Below are 17,500 nucleotides of genomic sequence, written 5' to 3' on the forward strand. Positions count from 1 at the left end.
TATATATTTCAAATATATGAATAGTCTATTACAATGTTGATCTTCCCATTAAAATACAAGCTGACACTCACGTAAATATAGTTGCATAACTGGCGTGCTGCGATTCATGGGGTCGCAAAGAGTCGGACACGACTGAGCGACTGAACTGAACTGAATTCATATAAAGAGGCTGTTCTAATTTTTTAAAACCACTAGAGGTCACAGATACGTGCAATAAAAACAGCTGAAATAATCTTAATTGCAAAATATTTCTAACCTGACCACGCTGAAAATGAACAAAACGAAACAAAAACAACGCCAGGAGAACAATCAAATGACTTGAAGGTAATTCCTGAGTGTAGAAACAAGAATCACAAAGTGAGAAATGAACCGACTGATAGTTACCAGCTGCGGGGAGGTGGGTTAGAATGAACAGGGTAAATCTATTAGCGACTTAAGAGGATTGAGTACGTTACTTCCACAAGAGAACTCACTTATGAAAACTGTTTTCCCCTTCCTTTAGGGTTCAAAGTTTTTTTCCAAAAATGGCCCACTATTTGTGAAACGTGGCAATTACTCTTCACAGTTCTTTTTAGCCAAGTATAGAATTTTAACAATTCGGCCAACGCGGCAAACAGGTGGGTAAAAGGAAAGGTTGGTGAGGAAGCCGGGCAGCAAGGCATACTGCAGACAAGACAGGAGACGGATTGCAGTCGTCAGCGGTGTGTCAAGGGAGATGAGGGAAGTCGGAATTAGGGGAGCTGAGTAGTGGTGGGGCGGGAGGGTGGGAAGGGGGTCCCGGAAGAAATCCTGAACGTGGGTCAGGGATGGGAGAGCAAGTGTGAGACCCAAGACCAAGGGAGATACGTCCAAAAAAAGGGCGGCAGCTGGCGGGAGTCGGCCTGAGGAGCTGCGACTGTGGTTAGCACCAGCCCGCCCTCCCGCCCTACTTTCTTCCTCCGGTTGGAGAGGCAGCGACTAGTCACCTGGAGTGTGAGTTCCGGAGGGACTCGATCAGGCGCTGCTTCTGCTGCTGGAGGCTGGTGAGACCACCGGGGGACCCAGCTGCGGAGGAGGAGGCGCTCTTGGTCAGTGGAAAGAGCCAGCTCATCCTCCACGGGTCCCCGGGCCGAGGCCCCTGAAGGCTCTGGCCTGCTTCTCCCAGCGGCTCAGCCCGGCCGTTCTCCAGCGACAGAGGAGGAGCGGGCAGGGACGGCCCGGCCCAAGTGCTGGACAGCCACGTCTTCTCTAAGCCGGCCTGGCGTGGGGTCCTCGGGGCCGGGGGGGCATGGTCTTGTCAGCGCAGCAACTGAAAAGAAGAGAACTCGCGGCTCTAGACCGGCGGTCCTAACCTTCGCGGCCCTGACGCCCCAACCAGCCAGTCAGACAGCCGGACCACTTTAACTCTCCACCACCTCAGCCTCCGTCACCTGCGTGCCCCGCCCCCTCTGCGGATGGCGTCATCATCCGGCGCCCCCGCCCGGACGCGCAAGAAGCGACAGCGCAGCGCGGTGCGGCGAAGCTCCGGCTCCCCTTTACCCCTTGCCGGGCGAGCGGTGTCTATGGGGCACCCGCCGCCGCACCCGCCGCTACCGCCACCGCCGCCGCCGCCGCTGGGTGCTGTCTCTATGGCGAAGAGGAGGAGGAGGAGCGCGAGCTCAGCGACACAAGTAGATCTCGCGTCTACATCAGACTTGGGGGGGAAGGGCGGGTTGGGGAAGTAGGAAGGGGGCGGGAACGATGAACCTGAGAGGATGCGCGATGGCGCCAGCTGGAGCGCGGCGGGCGCAGGGACGGGCCTGCGGCGGGTGGCGGGGGGGAGGGTAATTAGGTCTAGGGGGGTCTGTCGAGGGGGTGGCGCGGGGTGATGACGCGAAGGCTTTGTACCTGGGGCTTCAGTGGTGCGGGACGGAAATTGGGAGTGGAGGGCGGTGGCCTAGACCGTCAAGCTCTTTGCAGTCCTTCTCGCGGCGGGGCTTGGGAGTCAATCGGGCTCCAGTCAGTGGTTATCAGCAGCCTCCGCGCTGGCTCTCTGCCAGGGAAGAGAGTTATCTGTGACTTGAATGTGTCTGTACTGTCCTCGCGTTTCGTTGGGAACCCGCTGTTCGGAGTTGGCTACCTCCAGTAACGAGAAGGCCTCTGGTGCCTCTTCAGGTCTTCTGGAAGTGTAGTAGAGAGCGAGGTGGAGGAAAGCAATGTTCAACGACAGGGCCTTTGCAAATTGTGTGTGTGTGTGTGTGTGTGTGTGTGTCTGTGTGTGTGTAGTCGAGTAAAGAGGGCTATAAAGGGAGTAGCCCTTCGATCTTTGGTTTCTGTTCTTAGAGCACTCAAGGTTACATTTGTGACTGTAGAGTTATAAGGAGAGGTCACAACTCCCTTTTACGCTTGTCTGTTACGGTTTTTTCAAACTTGTGTGAAAAGCGAAAGAGGATCTGGAATTTCTCCGCTCAAGAACCAACATGTTGGTCTGTACTGTTACCATGAAACCTGTGTTTATAAGGACCAGAAACGTGACATGTGTGTGGTAACCAGGGAAAATGCTCGGATTTTTAGGAAATTAGAAAGAGTTTGAAATGCAGAGGCTCTATCGCTTCCCTTCTTTCAGACGTTGAAACAGTTTCTGTGGCTATATTTTATTGCTCAGAAAGAACTTTTTAAAAGAAAAAAATTATTTACTTTTGGCCCCTCGCATCTGACCTAAATAAATTCTGGTAAATTTTGTTGTTAAATCAGACTTTGAATGTTCAATTAGGAATAAAAGCAAGTACTAATACTACCTTTGCCCTAGTAACATCTGATCTTGTCACGTGTATCAGTATGTCACTTTTCATGTTTACCTGAAAAGGGATGTCTTTATAAAGTTTTATTCAGAGAGTGAGTTGAATTCAGAGCAATTTTTAATTAATGGGAAGTTTTTAAAAATGATTAGTGTGTATGCAGAAAACACTTTTTACCTAACATTAGAACCAGGAAACCTGTGTTGTCCTTTTCCTCCTACTGATTAGCTGTGTGACTTTAGACAAAGTCACGTCCTAAACTTTGATTTTCTCATAAATCAAGGACTTCAAATAAATATCTCTTAGATTTCTATGAATTCAATCATTGTGTGATTCAGATTCTTGGTATAACTGATTCTTATTTTGACAGGTACACAAATAAAGGATAAAGTATTTACGAAACAAATCTTCAATCAAGTATAACATTTTGATGCTTGGCAGCTAGACTCCTTGTGCCCTCACTATGCCAGCAGCAACTGTAGATCATAGCCAAAGAATTTGTGAAGTTTGGGCTTGCAACCTGGATGAAGAGATGAAGAAAATTCGTCAGGTTATCCGAAAATATAATTACGTTGCTATGGTATGCCTATGAGCAAAATCTTTAAAATGCCTTTTATGAAAGAGGATTTTAAAGCATCTTGAATTCAACCCTTCTGGTTGATTTTTTTTTTCTAGGTGTTTAATGAAAATAATTTTGTCAATGACCTCCCAACTAAAGACCACCAAGAACGCACCAGTAATGTGACAAGTTGGGTTTCTTACTCATTGCATTGAGGGGAAAATGCATTCTTAGAACCATGGGGTTATTTGCATCTGCGAGTATTAGAAAGGCCTTCTAGGAATTGGGGTCTGTGGCAGTGGTTTTAGGAAGGGAGTGAAGAAGTGGAGTGTTGCTCTGAATTGTTGGGAAGCTCGGGTAACTCCACGATAGGATATCTTAATGAGTCTCAACTAGCATGAGAGAAGACTAGAGTGAGGCTAAAGCCATAAGGAAGCAACAGTCACTCATTATTTAAGATAGAAGGAGGTTTGATCATTTTTATGGTTTGGACAACGTGTGTGTTTCTGCGTATGTTCAGTTATGGTTACAGGCTGGCCTTGTGTGATGTTATGGTGTGAAATTGTTTATATTCAGCAGAGGACACATTAGGACCTAGCTGTGAATGCCAGGTCTGCTCCTAGCAACACTAAGGCCTGATACTAATACCATCTGAAGCTCCTTGATGTCTTTCTCAAACAAAAAAATTCAGATCTCCCAGTGAAGCATTGTTGATCTGTAGTTTTTTGTTTGTTTTTTAATTACCAGTGGAGTTCCGTGAACACACTGTGTTGTTAATCATTTCTACTTTTGCATATACTGTTCACTCTGCCTCGCCTGTCTACTCAATTAATTAATTTTTTTGCTTCTTGAGCACTGTCTGTTTTGACTTCTCTACTGTATTCTAGATTATTAGCTTTGAGGAGAAGGAGCTTAGTATCTTAATCATCCTTTCTCCCCCCAACACTTAGCATAATACATAACATCCAATAAGGTGGTTGTTGAGTTTGACTGAATTTAGAAAAGTTTCCATTTCGCTCCTTCTTTATAATGGAAATTTAGGTTTTGTTCTTAGTTTCTTAATTTGAATTTTACTACTAAAGTGATATATTTATTTTCTTAGCATACTTAATACAAATAAATAAATATGCCTCTTTTGGGAGGGGCAGGTTGGTTGGTTAAAATATGAATATTTGAATGTACACAGATACACAGATAGGACATGTACACAGATAGGACATTAAATGTCCTATTTAATAGATGTATTTTCTTATCCATAATTAGAATGAAGTTATTTTTTCCAGTAGAAATTCATAGTGATCATTTATTTCTCAAGTGAAAGCAGTGACAACTTTAGACATGTGATAGCATTCTACAGGAATGAGTGGTGGCATGCAGTCTTTCAGGGTGTGCTTTCTCTGGAGTATAGAGAGTACTGTTTTAGGCCAAGAAAGTAGGAGGGTTTTGGTATTTATCTAGATACTTCAGAAAAGAAATTAAAAACTATGGTACATTTTTAAGTCTTTTTAACCATCCTCATTGGTTTTAATATTACAAGACTGAGAGCATAGTTTCATATACTTATTGAGAAACCTGAATTTGTAATTTTTTTCTTCCTTCTTCCTCGGGAATAGAGTACTTAGTTGCATTTATTATGTGTACATTATACATGGTAATTTTTTACTGATATGATATTTAAAGTAAGATGAAGTCATTAAGTTTGTGGTTTTATCGTTTTAAAAAGTAATACTCTTCCTAATTAAAAGGTACATTGTAATTGAACATGAATTGTGTAGAAGATCACCCATAACAGGATTCTTCAATGTGTACTCAAAATTAATTATTCTAGGAAATTTTGGATTGTGGTTTTGACCATTTAGTAAGTAATGACCCTTAAAACTATTTTACAGGACACTGAGTTTCCAGGCGTGGTTGCAAGACCCATTGGAGAATTCAGGAGCAATGCTGACTATCAGTACCAACTGTTGCGGTGTAATGTAGACTTGTTAAAGATAATTCAGCTAGGACTGACATTTATGAATGAACAAGGAGAATACCCACCAGGAACTTCAACTTGGCAGTTTAACTTTAAATTTAATTTGACGTAAGTAGGAAATAAATTTAACCCAAACTTGTTTTTTTTTAGTTTAATTTTAGAAATTAATTTCTATCAGGTGCAACAAATGAAATTTGGTATTGCTACCCTGGAAATATTTAAAACTTAAAATTTCAAAAGTTTATGTTTCTTCTTTTTATTATGGGACAAAAAAATCAGGATAAAGAAGACTTAAATTCACATACTTTGAGTTTTAGAGCTGTTATTTGAAAAGCATAACTGCCACTATTTTGAAATTTGGAAAACTGGGTTTTCAAAATATTTCTTAATAGAAAAAAGATAACTTTACAACATTAATTTTGCTTTCAAACTTTGTGTGCAATTTGAAATATATATGTCTTTGTTGTAAAAGTTAACCTTCTCATGAAGAGATTCTTATAATGGTCATAGTCCATTGTGTAAATAGGAGGCTCATCAGAGGTGATAATAAGATCATTCCTAGAAACTTGGGTGCATTTTCCTTTCAAATCAGTTATTGGGTCAGCCCACCCACAGAACCTTTTACAGGTTACATATGGGAGAAGTATTAGTATCCTTGAGCCTGGTGTTTCTTTCAGGAAACAATTTGGAATCTGAATTTTAACTCAAGTCCTGGGTCACAACCAACCCAGTTTCTTTACTTACAGTACTTCTGTATCATGGGTAAGAGTAGTCTTGATAGCTTAGGGAAGTTTCCATTGTTTTTGGGTGAGGGCAGATGGTTTACAAACTGACTGTAAGATGGGGAAATGCGGAATACATTTTGAGTATGTTAGTATACCGCAGTATCCTTCTGTTTGACAGTCTCTGCTTGTTTCATATAATCTTAACATCCAATTTGCAAAATAGTAAATGAAGCTGTAGGACCATTAATGGTGTAGTGGTGGTGGTGGTCAGTCCCTTCAGTCTTGTTCAACTCATTGTGACCCCATGGACTGTAGCCCACCAGGCTCCTCTGTCCGTGAGAGTCTCTAGGCAAGAATACTGGAGTGGGTAGCCATTCACTTCTCCAGGGGTGTCTTCCTGATCCAGGGATCAAACCCAGGCTTCCTACATGGCAAGCGAACTCTTTACCATCTGAGCCACGAGAGAGGCCCCAAGTGATGGTGGTGCCATTTAGGGACCTCTGTTCTTTGCAGTGAGACACTAGCACATGTGAGATGTAAAGAAAAGCAGGGCTGGTGAGCTGAGAGGGCAGTGCTGTCAGTGGTGTGATGGTGTGGCTTCTAATGCGTTGTTTAGCCTGACTCTGTTTTCACTCTGTTGGATTTAATAATATACTCTCCAGAACTTTGTCAAGGGTGAAAGTTACTTAGCTCTATTCAAACTGATAATATTTTATATAAGTCCTTTAATTCTGAAAATTCCCTTTTATCTTTTCCCCAAAAGGTAACCCTTTTTTAAATCGGTTCTCTACCATTTCATTTGCTCTGTGTTACTTTTCTCCCAAGCTGACCATCAGAACGTTGTTCTGTACTAAGGTAGTGCTATGATCTCAGTATGTGAGTAGGAGGTGACCTATCAGGGTCTCAGTTTTGGTAAAATAGACATTTTTCCTTTCTAGATACATCTTTGTTCTTATAACAACTGCTTTGTTACTGCATTTTCTGAAAGACTTTTTTTTCTCATACAGCAAAACTCATGCTGTAGTTTTTCTGCATTTCACCCTAATGTTAATATCTTGAGAGATCTTTAAGGATGTAGTGAAAAATATTATTTAAATAGAAAGGGTCAGTTGGAAAATAAAACCAGCTCTACCTAATGTGGAGAAAGAGCACTATGAATCTTGAATATTTTGAAGAAAGATGAAAATTGACTTTTTTATTGAGTTCCTAGAATGAATATGTCAGCAGCTGTTCTAGGTCCCAGGGACATAATGTTGAGGAAAGTTGGTCATGATCATTATAGCTCTTCTGTCTGCTTTCTATTGCTGAAATGCAAGAATTAGAACTGTTAGGTACTGATCAGTGTTTGGGAATTTGCTCTAAAGTGAATTTGGACTTGATACGTACATGAAAATTAAAGTAGAATATCATATTTGATCATGAAACACCAGAGTTACTCATCCAGGTCTCTCTCTTGGAGATGGTGATCCAGTATGTCCAGGTGTGACACTTGTGAATCCATATTGTTGACAAGTTCTCTGAGTGATTATTATCACTGGGCAAGTTTTGGGAAATACTGATTTAAATAGTGCAGTACTCCCTGGTAATATAACATTGAACAAAATAGACAAAAATCATTGCCCTCTTCAAGCATAAATTGTGATTAAGAGAGAGATCATAGAAGTAAAGTGAGCATATGGCCCAGAATAATGTGAGCCTGGAGAAGGAGTCTCTTATGCCTTTGATTGGTTATAGTTGCTAGAGCATGTCTTTTAGCATCTGGGCATGATGAGTGAGATTCTACTTGTTTAAGGTACATGTTTTAGTGTAAGAAGGACAGTAATATCTGTTGTGTAATTGAAAAAACTTGTATTGGGTTTATTCAGATATCCTTTTGAAAGAGTTTTCTGGCATAATTTTCCAGGGAATTTTGACTTACGATTAATTGTTGCAGTTCCTGTCTTTAAATATTTCATTTGCTAGTTTTGTTACTTTTCAAAAGCAATATTCCTTTTGGCTTAGTTTCATTAAAGCTTTTATAGAACCTTCTTTTGCTAAGTGGTAGAAATCGGTATTCTCACAATTTTCAAAGTAAATAGAAACATCCAGTGGGCACTGCATGAAATACTTTTCATTCTCAGAAACATACCTTCATTTTGATCACTTTTTTGATTTAGTATAGTATTTTGGATACCTGTGTGCTTGTGCTTAGATATTAAAGATGGTTTTCATTCTGGCTTAAGTAAAATCTTGAAAGATTGGTTTATATTTAGATTTCCTGGCTTGATTTTTGAGAGGTAATCTAGGAGTAAGCTGTTAGAAGAAGAAATTAATGCTGCTCCAGCAGAGTCTTTAATTTTAAACAGCTCACTGCTGATCGGAACTTTGAGAGGCGCATGGTAGTGAGAGGAAGCAACTCCTCCTCCTTTAAGATGCAGTATGGTTTAATGCAGGCACAGCAGGAGTTTTCCCGTCGGTCTCTTTCCCTTCTCTCTGCTGAGAGCCTGGGAGACAGACACAGGCTTCACCCCTGTGGCTGCAGCTCTGCTTGGCAGCATTAAAACGGCTGCTGAGGCTGAAAGCCCGGATAAGACCATGTCTGTTACTCTGTGGTGGGAGCTGTGGTGAGTAGAAGACCCTTTTTTTTTTTTTTTTTTTGAATCCAGTTAAATTTACTTAATTTGTGAAAGGCTAATGAGATGGATAGTAAAGATTAAAATCTCACCATTGGACTGATTCGAATGATAATTTGCTGTATGAACATTTTTCTAAAATTAAGTTGACCTTTGTATTTACCTTCTATATATATGAAATGTTGGAACGAATGGACTCAGGCCCATTTTCTTTGATATTTCTGGCACTGTAGTTGTAGATGTCAGTGGGAGAAACACAGTTTGAAATACGGCACTTTTGAATGTTGTCTTTCTTTTTCTCCTGCCAGGGAGGACATGTATGCCCAAGACTCTATAGAGCTGCTCACAACATCTGGTATCCAGTTTAAAAAACATGAGGAGGAAGGAATTGAGACCCAGTACTTTGCAGAACTTCTTATGACATCAGGAGTAGTCCTCTGTGAAGGGGTCAAATGGTTATCATTTCATAGGTAAAAGATTGCATTGCACGTGGTATTTGTGTTACCATTTTCCAGCTGCTTCACACTTGACCTGGGTCATGGTGTCAGCATTTCAGGCTAAGTTCTGCGGAGAATTGGCTGCAGTATAGCTCAACAGGCTCATGTTGGTCTCCTTAAAGGTTCATTTAGTGATGTGGGATCCATTTCAGACTGAGAGAGACAGTCTTGCATAGTGGAAAGAGTGTAGGCTGCAAAAACAGACCTTGGTTTAAGTCCAGCAATGCCATTTGGAATCTGTGTTATTGCACAGGTTTATTTATTTAATAAATAGAGTTAACATTTCTAAGCCTCAGAATGAAAACATTTATTCATCAAAAAAATAGTTGTTATCTACCATATGTTAAGCACTTTGATAAGATTCTAGGAATTAAGTTACAAAATAGGCTACAATCTCTGATTTTATTATTTATATCTTGATATTCCTTATGGTTTTCAATGTTACAGCTTTTTTCCCCCTCTTTTTGAAGTAAGTAAAACTCTTAAACACTAAATAGAAATTTTATATGTACTCTCACTTTAAAAGGTATGTTAAATAGCCTTTCTCATCAAATATTTAAGTCCCAACTATGTGTCATAAAGAAAAAAAAAATTCAAGATGTGACACCTGCCCTTGAAAGTGGAGAAAACAGTACATGTGCTTTAAATGGTGGTTACAGAAAACAGCTTGTCTGAGAAATCTGTGGGAGCGGGGCTCTTGAGGGAAGGCATCCTGCGAGAGGTCTTAAGGAAAAATTGACAGGGAAGAGAAGGGCTGTGATTGTGGCATGGAACACAGGGAGGTATAAAGCTGTGAAAAGGCCAGACGACAGGGACAGGATCTTTATTTGAGTATGTGGGAGTTGGCTTTTTGGTCTCTAGATAGTAGTTCTCAGCCTTTGCTTGCTTCACTTCTTTCATGTACAACATTCCCACTAGTATCTCTGGGGGATTGAGATAGGAACAAAATTTTGAGGGAAGAGAGTATTTCTTTATAAAATTACTTGAGTGAAAATACTTTGGTAGGGAATTACTCTTTGGGTTTTTGAAATGTATGACTGCGTTATATAAATGATGGGAAGATATGCATTATTTTTGTCTTCTGATTGCCAGTTTTTCTGCTATCTTTGACATTTTTGCCAAGTCTCCTTTCGTCTTTATTTTTTGAGACATCTGCTGTGGACAGTTTGATTTTAGAAATTTCTCTATTGAAGGATCTGCTAAAGAGTAGTTTAGTGACTACAGCTGTAGGATAGTTGCAGAGATTTGTGTATTAATATTCCTGATTGATGATATGGCAGGTTCTTATCACTGTCTGTAAATGATGGCATTTCCTCATTATAACTGTAAATGTGTTTATTTTCTCTGTTCTTCTGTGCGTTTTTTCTGGTTCATTTCTTTTTTCCTCTCCCGTTTATGGTGTGACTCACTTAAAAGTATTGAAAAAAAATTGCTTTTTCATTTCTTTGGTTTTTATGGTCCTTCTTCTGTATTCTTTAACCTTTTCATAGTGGTTATGACTTTGGCTACTTAATCAAAATCCTGACCAACTCTAACTTGCCTGAAGAAGAACTTGACTTCTTTGAGATCCTTCGATTGTTTTTTCCTGTCATTTATGATGTGAAGTACCTCATGAAGAGCTGCAAAAATCTCAAAGTAAGTCTTTAAATGGTTTTAATTTGTAATCAACATGCTATGCAGAGTGGGTAACTGACTTAAAAGATGCTGGGTTGGATGTTGATTTAAACCTTATTTTTAAGTTTTATATTAAATGCACATTATCTGATTATACATTGTCATCTGATTCCTTTTTTGCATAAAAAATAGTTTATAAGAAATCCTTATTCAAAGCTTCATTATATATTTGCAGAATAAGCTTTAGCAAGATTCAAACCAAAGATCATATTCTTAACATTCTTTTGCCACGTTGAACATGAACTAGCACAGAATCTGAGACTCTGACACAGAAATGAAAGTTCTCCCTCTCTCCCAACACATAATCTTCCCATGTAAGGGGAAGTCTCGGGACCAGCAGTGTGCAGCTAGTCAGTCATGTAGCAAAAAGAGTTTCCCCTTCAGCTTATCTTGGTGAGAGGTAATATTCTCAGGTCTAGTCACAGGGTCATGTTCCTATAAAGGGATTTTTTTTCTTTTTTCTTTTTCCTTCTCACTACCAGCCCATGGACATCATCTTGTTGGTAATAAGTGCTGGTAATTGGGTAGATCCTATCTAAACAGCAGCTTACATTCTGATGCTTATTACCATGTGTGTAATGATTTGTTACTTCTGAGCATTAATTCTTTCAAAAAGAAAGTGTCTTTATCAGGAAAAGTGCCCTTAGTTTTAGAGTGAATTCACTGATAGGGGTACAGACTCCGAAAGAATATAGTGGTTTGATTTTTTCAGGTGTGTTTGTGCTTAAGCTGTAACTCTAGAAAAATATTTACATAAAGTTGTTGCTTCATGGAATCTATATCAAGGCTGATCAAGTTTTCTCTTCCCTTGCTTTTTAGAAGTGCAAGGAGTCATACTTTTAGGAGATGGTGAAAACTTAAAAGAGTTTTACTTTTATGTAGGAAGAAATAATTTAGGAATTGACTAAGGAAGCTTTGCTTTTGACAGATGAACTGAAAATCCTAAGAGAAACAGTCTTTGGGCCAAAGTTTGCTTACCTCATTACAGGATATAGCATACAATCTGGGAAGTTTTTAAGAAATACTGCTTCATGTTTGTAGCACCAAAGAAAAGCAGAATTCTGTGCAATTTGAATAGACGTCTACTGTGACTCAGGTGAACTTACAGTAGGCTGTCCTCATGTCTCTAGACAGGATATCCGCTGAAAGTATTGCATGCTGAGAATCCAAGGCCTAAATATTTTTATCTGGCTGTGAAAATACTCTTTTTAAATTTGATGTGTCTGAATAGTGACAGTTTGGGCGAACAGAGAACCAAATTATTATTGTGTGTATGCTGTTGAAAATTTTCTGAGCATATTAGACATTCTGAATATGCCCTGAATAACTGTGTTAAAATTTAGGTTGATGACAAAGGTACTTTCTGACGTATAGTCAACCATGCTGAATGACGACTCTGTTGCTCTCTTGAGCAGCTGCTAATGATACCTAATCCTTGTACTGTTTTTAGCCCTGAAGCAACTGCTGTGCAAAGCACTGGTTCAAGCTGTGATGTAGAAAAGGGCTAGTTTGCTGGTAGAGGCCCTAACAGTTGAGAGAGAAATATCTTTGTGTGCATTTTTGTCGTTGGTTCTGATGTTTGTTTCTTTGCTTTTTCTTCTCCCATTTCCCCCTCTTTATTCTCTTTCCCTCTTTCCTTCTCTCTTTTATTCTTTCCCTTCCTTTCTTTCAATCTCATCTTTCCTTTCTAATCCTAGCAGCATTTACATAGGTTGGTGTTTAGCAGGCCCTTCTAAAGGGTTATATTCTCATAACAACATACTCTTTTTCTTTTTAACTAACAAAAACTATAGTCAAGGATTGATTAGTCATAACAGCTTTGTTTTGTGCAAATTATTTAGATGAAGCTATTTAGAGATATTTAGATGAAACTTTCTAGATGAAGCTTAAGAAAATTTATAATAAAGTATCTGCCTACAGCCCATTTTATAAGAATTGATGGATGGAGAGATGGCCTGTGAGTGTACTCGGTAAACGTTAGCCCGTGTTACCTTGTATATGATCTGCTGCCCCCATGTCTTGAGGGAAATTACTTGCCATCACATGCCTTAAAGTGTATGATGAAGATAAATTTTCCCAATTAGGATCTCATTTTCTATTGAATTATAAACATCTCCCACAATTCAACAAATGCATCACTGATTCACATTCTCTTATTTTCTGCTGATCTTCATAAGGTCCATCTTTATTGAAACTCATTGCTGTTTTGATCATTGTGCATGTTATGTATTTTTGAATCCAGATGTTGCAATGTTTTTCTTTTGACAAGCAATTTTTCTTTCTTTTAGGGTGGTTTACAGGAAGTTGCTGAACAGTTAGAGCTGGAACGGATAGGACCACAGCATCAGGCAGGATCTGACTCATTGCTCACAGGAATGGCCTTTTTCAAAATGAGAGAAGTATGAAGACATCAGTGCCTTTTTCTCAGTTGGTTGTTAGGTTGAGAACATTAAAATATAATGGCAAAAGTTTTGGGGGCTATAAGTACATATTAAGTGATCTTCACTAATTATATCTATAATTACAGTTGCCATATAAGTCATATCCACCACACTTGAATGAAAGTAATCAAAAATGAGTCATCTTGAAATGCAGTTCAGAAGGAAAAGAAGAAAATAAATTCTTAGTAGAATACAAAACTTAAACTATCTTAGAAATCATGTAGGTCCAACCATATTATTTCTTAGATGAGGAAGCCGAGGCTAGAGGCCAGTATCTTCTATCCAAGGTCATACACATTAATAGGGGAACTCCAGAGTACTTCCTGTTAATCACATAAGTGTTGCTTCTGTCAAGTCAAGGAATCCATATAATTAAGTTTTCCCTGGCATTGCCTTTTCTTAGGTATTAAATTCTTGCCGTACTTCAGTACTTTGAGGATTTACAGAGTAGGACTCATGCTGTTTAGTATATTCTCACAAAGAGGTTTTGCATTCTAAAGAGGTTAAATAAATCTGAAATAGTAGTTAAGTCAAAAATCATGTTGGGCAGACATTCCTTAAGAGGCAAAAGGCAGAGATAAGTTCTTCAAGTATAAAGAAGTCAGTTACAGAAAAATGAAATTTAATGAGTCCAAGTCTACTCTTAGGTTAAGTGATGGGCATAGGTATACTTGATATGATAAATGGAGAGAATAGAAAACCAGTTGTGCGAAAAGAAAGCAGTGGACAGTTTTGCTTACAAAAATGTTTTCCTTTTTGCAAAATACTGTAGAATTCTTTAGAGAATATCCTCTTAGACATTAAAGAAATGACTGAGGATACTTCTGGGAATTTAGAACTTTTTGTAGAAATGTATTAATAATATGTGTAATAGGAAGCATATAGCTATTTTGCCAAGTCGTATTGATTCAGAAGTGATTTGGACTGTATTCCTGACAAGTAAATATTTTGTTTTGTACGTCTTCCTAGTGCTCCATTAGAGAATTAAGAGACAACCTTTTGTGTTCTCAGCTTTGCATTTAAAAATATGCCTTGATGGTTTGGTTAATGGTGGATTCTCTGCTATTAATTTGTTATCTTTATTTTTCTTGGCTTTATTAAGGACAATAACCTAATGTGAATGTTCAGGTTTTGCTGTCCAGACATGTTTGGGGTTTGTTTTTAGCCAAAAGTCTTGGCTTTTCACATAGACTTAAGGCTACTTACAAACCTTAGCCCCTTCCCCAACCCATTATTGGCTATTTTTATTCATTCTCATCATTAAGTATTATTAAATTAATGGACTAAAAATGCCTGCCATTTTTCCATAAGTGAAGTATAGTTGCTTAGTTGTGTCTGACTCTCTGCGACCCCATGGACTGTAGCCTACCACTCTCCTCCATCCATGGGATTTTCCAGGCAAGAGTACTGGAGTGGGGTGCCATTTCCTTCTCCAGAGGATCTTCCCGACCCATTATTACAAATTCTCATAAAATGGTCCGAGTGTTAATAGGAAAGGCATTGTGTTTATATAGTTTTTGGTAGTCTTTTTCTTTGATTTCTTTTGAACTCTGTACTTCTTAAGAACATCAGTCTTATATGTTTAATTTAAATGTGTGGCTTCAGAGGAGCACCATAGATAAGAGCTGTCATTATAGTTAGGGAACAGTTAGTACTTACATTGCTGAAATATAAATTACCAGTCGTACCTTTTGGTTAAAATTATCTTTTTTTTTTTTTTTTTTTCCAAAATTCCTTTTTAGATGTTCTTTGAAGATCATATTGATGATGCCAAATATTGTGGTCATTTGTATGGCCTTGGTTCTGGTTCATCCTATGTACAGAATGGCACAGGGAATGCATATGAAGAGGAAGCCAGCAAGCAGTCATGACATGAAATAGTTCTTTTATTTTTATTTTATTTGAGATACACACATGCTTGTATATAGGTTTTATCTCTGGTTGAATCCCTTGAACAGTAGACATTACTTTTTTTTTCTTCATAGCTTATTTTTCTGCCTTTCAGCACTAAGTATGACCATTCCTATCTCAGATCTTAACAAACAGAAAAGTATTCAGGTTCAATCCGGCCTTAAATACACTTGTTAGTAGGAGTGTGTGAGTGGGGAAAGCTACATGGTATTGAATACTTTGATAAACTTCACCGACTTGAGCTTGTTTTTTTTCCCGTTCCTAAATTAACTAGCACTGACTGTAATTTATTTCCCTGTTTCATGTCTCCCTTCCATTCTGCAGGAGCTTTAGCTATTTGAGATTGTGGACCATCAATTTTGCACTTTAGAGAGTGATTCTGACTCAAATCCTCTGTTTTATCAGCAGTTTTGGTTTTCCTTGCTCTTAGCTGGAAAAATGACCATCTGCCAACTTTTCCCATATTACTTGTTTTTGACCCATGGAATATAGCACATGTATTGTGCAAATGGTTGAATCAGCAGGACTACAAAAAAGAAAAGACAAAAAACTACTGAGGAGCTTAGTAACTGCTGTTTCTGTGCGTAGTAGTTAATCTTCCAAGCACATCTAGTGTCTGTCAGTTTCTAATTGGCATGTGTGTAGGCTGCTCTGTGACTCAAGTGTTTTTCAAACCAGCTTTACACCCTTCAGGAAAAATCCTTTGTGATTGGACATTTAATGTCTGCCGGGAAACTGGTACCCAAGATGTTGAAGCTGCAGTTACTTTATGATAGCACACTTCCCTTACCTGCTTCTTTTTATTCCATCTCTGTTTACCCTTATTTTAAAAAATTTTATAGCCATATTTACGATGCTCTTGATTTGTTGATTCCACAAATCAATTTCATTCAAATCCAAAGATTGCCAAGTCTTTAGGTATATTTTGTACCAAATTAAATTACAAAAAATTCGAGCTTTCATAGTTGCTACAAAGATAGATAAATGGAGAAATTTGGTGCAAAACAACATAATACAAAATTATATATTTATTAGCTATATACAGTATAGCTAATAAAACTACCTGAGGAGTGTAATGCTTGTTTATTTTTTTGTGTATATCTTTGCAATCTATTTTATATATATTGACAAAAGAGACTGTGAAATATTTAGCCATGTGGAATATGTGACCAGACCAGAGCATGCGTAGGAAGGCATTTTGGTAATCATTAACTGCCCTGAAATGACGGACTACAAGTTATGATGTGTGTCATCTGCACTTCAATCAGTAATATTAGCAAATCTCCAAATGTTAGCCACATTAGTTTGTTTCCCTTGTACATTCTTTACTCATGATACTTCAATGCTGTAACTGGGTGGTCCTTTTTAAACAAAACATTTGCGAAACAGAGGGATTATTTGTTTTTAAAGCTTTTGTAAATAAAGGCTTCAGAAATGTTTTCTTATATATGTTGGTGACTGGTAATTTTGTTTTAGAAATATTTGGGGGGATATTGTGGGTTTTTGTTTTTAAATTTGGGCAGCTGAACAGAACTTAGTAATTTCATTTACTCCATGATTTTTAATGTCTTAATTGAAAAAAATCAACCTGAGCCTTCTACATGACAACAGTGTTTGGTTATTTTTTTTATTCATACCTTTACCAAATGTTTAGATTTGACTTCTGACTCCCCTTTCCAGGGATGCATTTATTCTGAAAGACAAAAGTAAATGCATTTGATGTAACTCACTGTGGCTTCCTTTTAAAGTCAATACAGCAGGTATCTAATTGGTTTCTTTTTCTTTTGATCTTCACTTCCTTAAAAAAATAATTACAAAGATTGCCTTTTGAATCGCCACATAGTTTGTTGAATTTCATAGTTTGTATCAGTTTTGGTTTCAAGAATTAATATATTTTATAACTTCTAAAAGAAGAACAATATAACCCTCACTAAATATAGCTTTTGGATCAAAGATACTTGCTTGATCATTTTCTAATGTTCCTAAGCCATTAATTCTGGACTCACCATATCCTGTTAAATCTACCAGAGCAAGTCAGCAAATTACGGCCCATCAACCAAAACCAGCCTGCTGCCTGTTTTTGTCTGGCCAGTGACATGAGAATGGATTTTATCATTTTTAACGGTTGGGGAAAAAAAGAATACTTCTTGATGTGTGAAAATTATATGAAATTCAACGTTTAGTGTCCATAAATAAAGGTTATTGGATTATATCCACATTCATCATTTATGCACTGTCTATGGCCATCTTTCCACTCCAGAGGGAACGTTGAGTGGCTGCTACAGAAACTGCCTAGGGCATTCTTAACATTTCACATCTTCGCCTGGTGTGCTACAAATCCGTGATAGAG

At 38.4% G+C, this 17,500-nt stretch overlaps 2 protein-coding genes across 2 annotated transcripts in view; one reads left to right on the plus strand and one right to left on the minus strand.

Annotated features, from left to right (window-relative positions):
• VPS37A (VPS37A subunit of ESCRT-I) overlaps positions 1-1,385 on the minus strand; it is a 32,957-nt gene extending 31,572 nt beyond the window's left edge. Inside the window, exon 1 of the mRNA XM_061134554.1 lies at positions 966-1,385. Within this exon, the coding sequence (XP_060990537.1) occupies positions 966-1,090 (125 nt within the window). The 5' untranslated portion in view covers positions 1,091-1,385. The remainder of the gene's footprint in view (positions 1-965) is intronic.
• Positions 1,386-1,494: 109 nt separating this feature from the next.
• CNOT7 (CCR4-NOT transcription complex subunit 7) lies at positions 1,495-16,597 on the plus strand. Its single transcript, XM_061134555.1, has 7 exons — positions 1,495-1,649; positions 3,127-3,336; positions 5,205-5,398; positions 8,936-9,097; positions 10,615-10,759; positions 13,087-13,197; positions 14,982-16,597. Exons 2-7 carry the CDS (start codon positions 3,220-3,222, stop codon positions 15,108-15,110), a joined length of 858 nt encoding a protein of 285 aa, XP_060990538.1. The 5' UTR covers positions 1,495-1,649; positions 3,127-3,219; the 3' UTR covers positions 15,111-16,597.
• Positions 16,598-17,500: the final 903 nt, after the last annotated feature.

This window comes from Dama dama, chromosome 32, assembly GCF_033118175.1.
Source record: "Dama dama isolate Ldn47 chromosome 32, ASM3311817v1, whole genome shotgun sequence".
NCBI lineage: Eukaryota > Metazoa > Chordata > Mammalia > Artiodactyla > Cervidae > Dama > Dama dama.

Bases quoted from the DNA above. Each gene is read 5' to 3' on its own strand.
- CNOT7 (XM_061134555.1), top strand. From the start codon at position 3,220: ATGCCAGCAGCAACTGTAGATCATAGCCAAAGAATTTGTGAAGTTTGG. The intron at 5,399-8,935 runs GTAAGTAGGAAA...TTCTCCTGCCAG, and splicing joins AACTTTAAATTTAATTTGAC to GGAGGACATGTATGCCCAAG. The intron at 9,098-10,614 runs GTAAAAGATTGC...ACCTTTTCATAG, and splicing joins AAATGGTTATCATTTCATAG to TGGTTATGACTTTGGCTACT.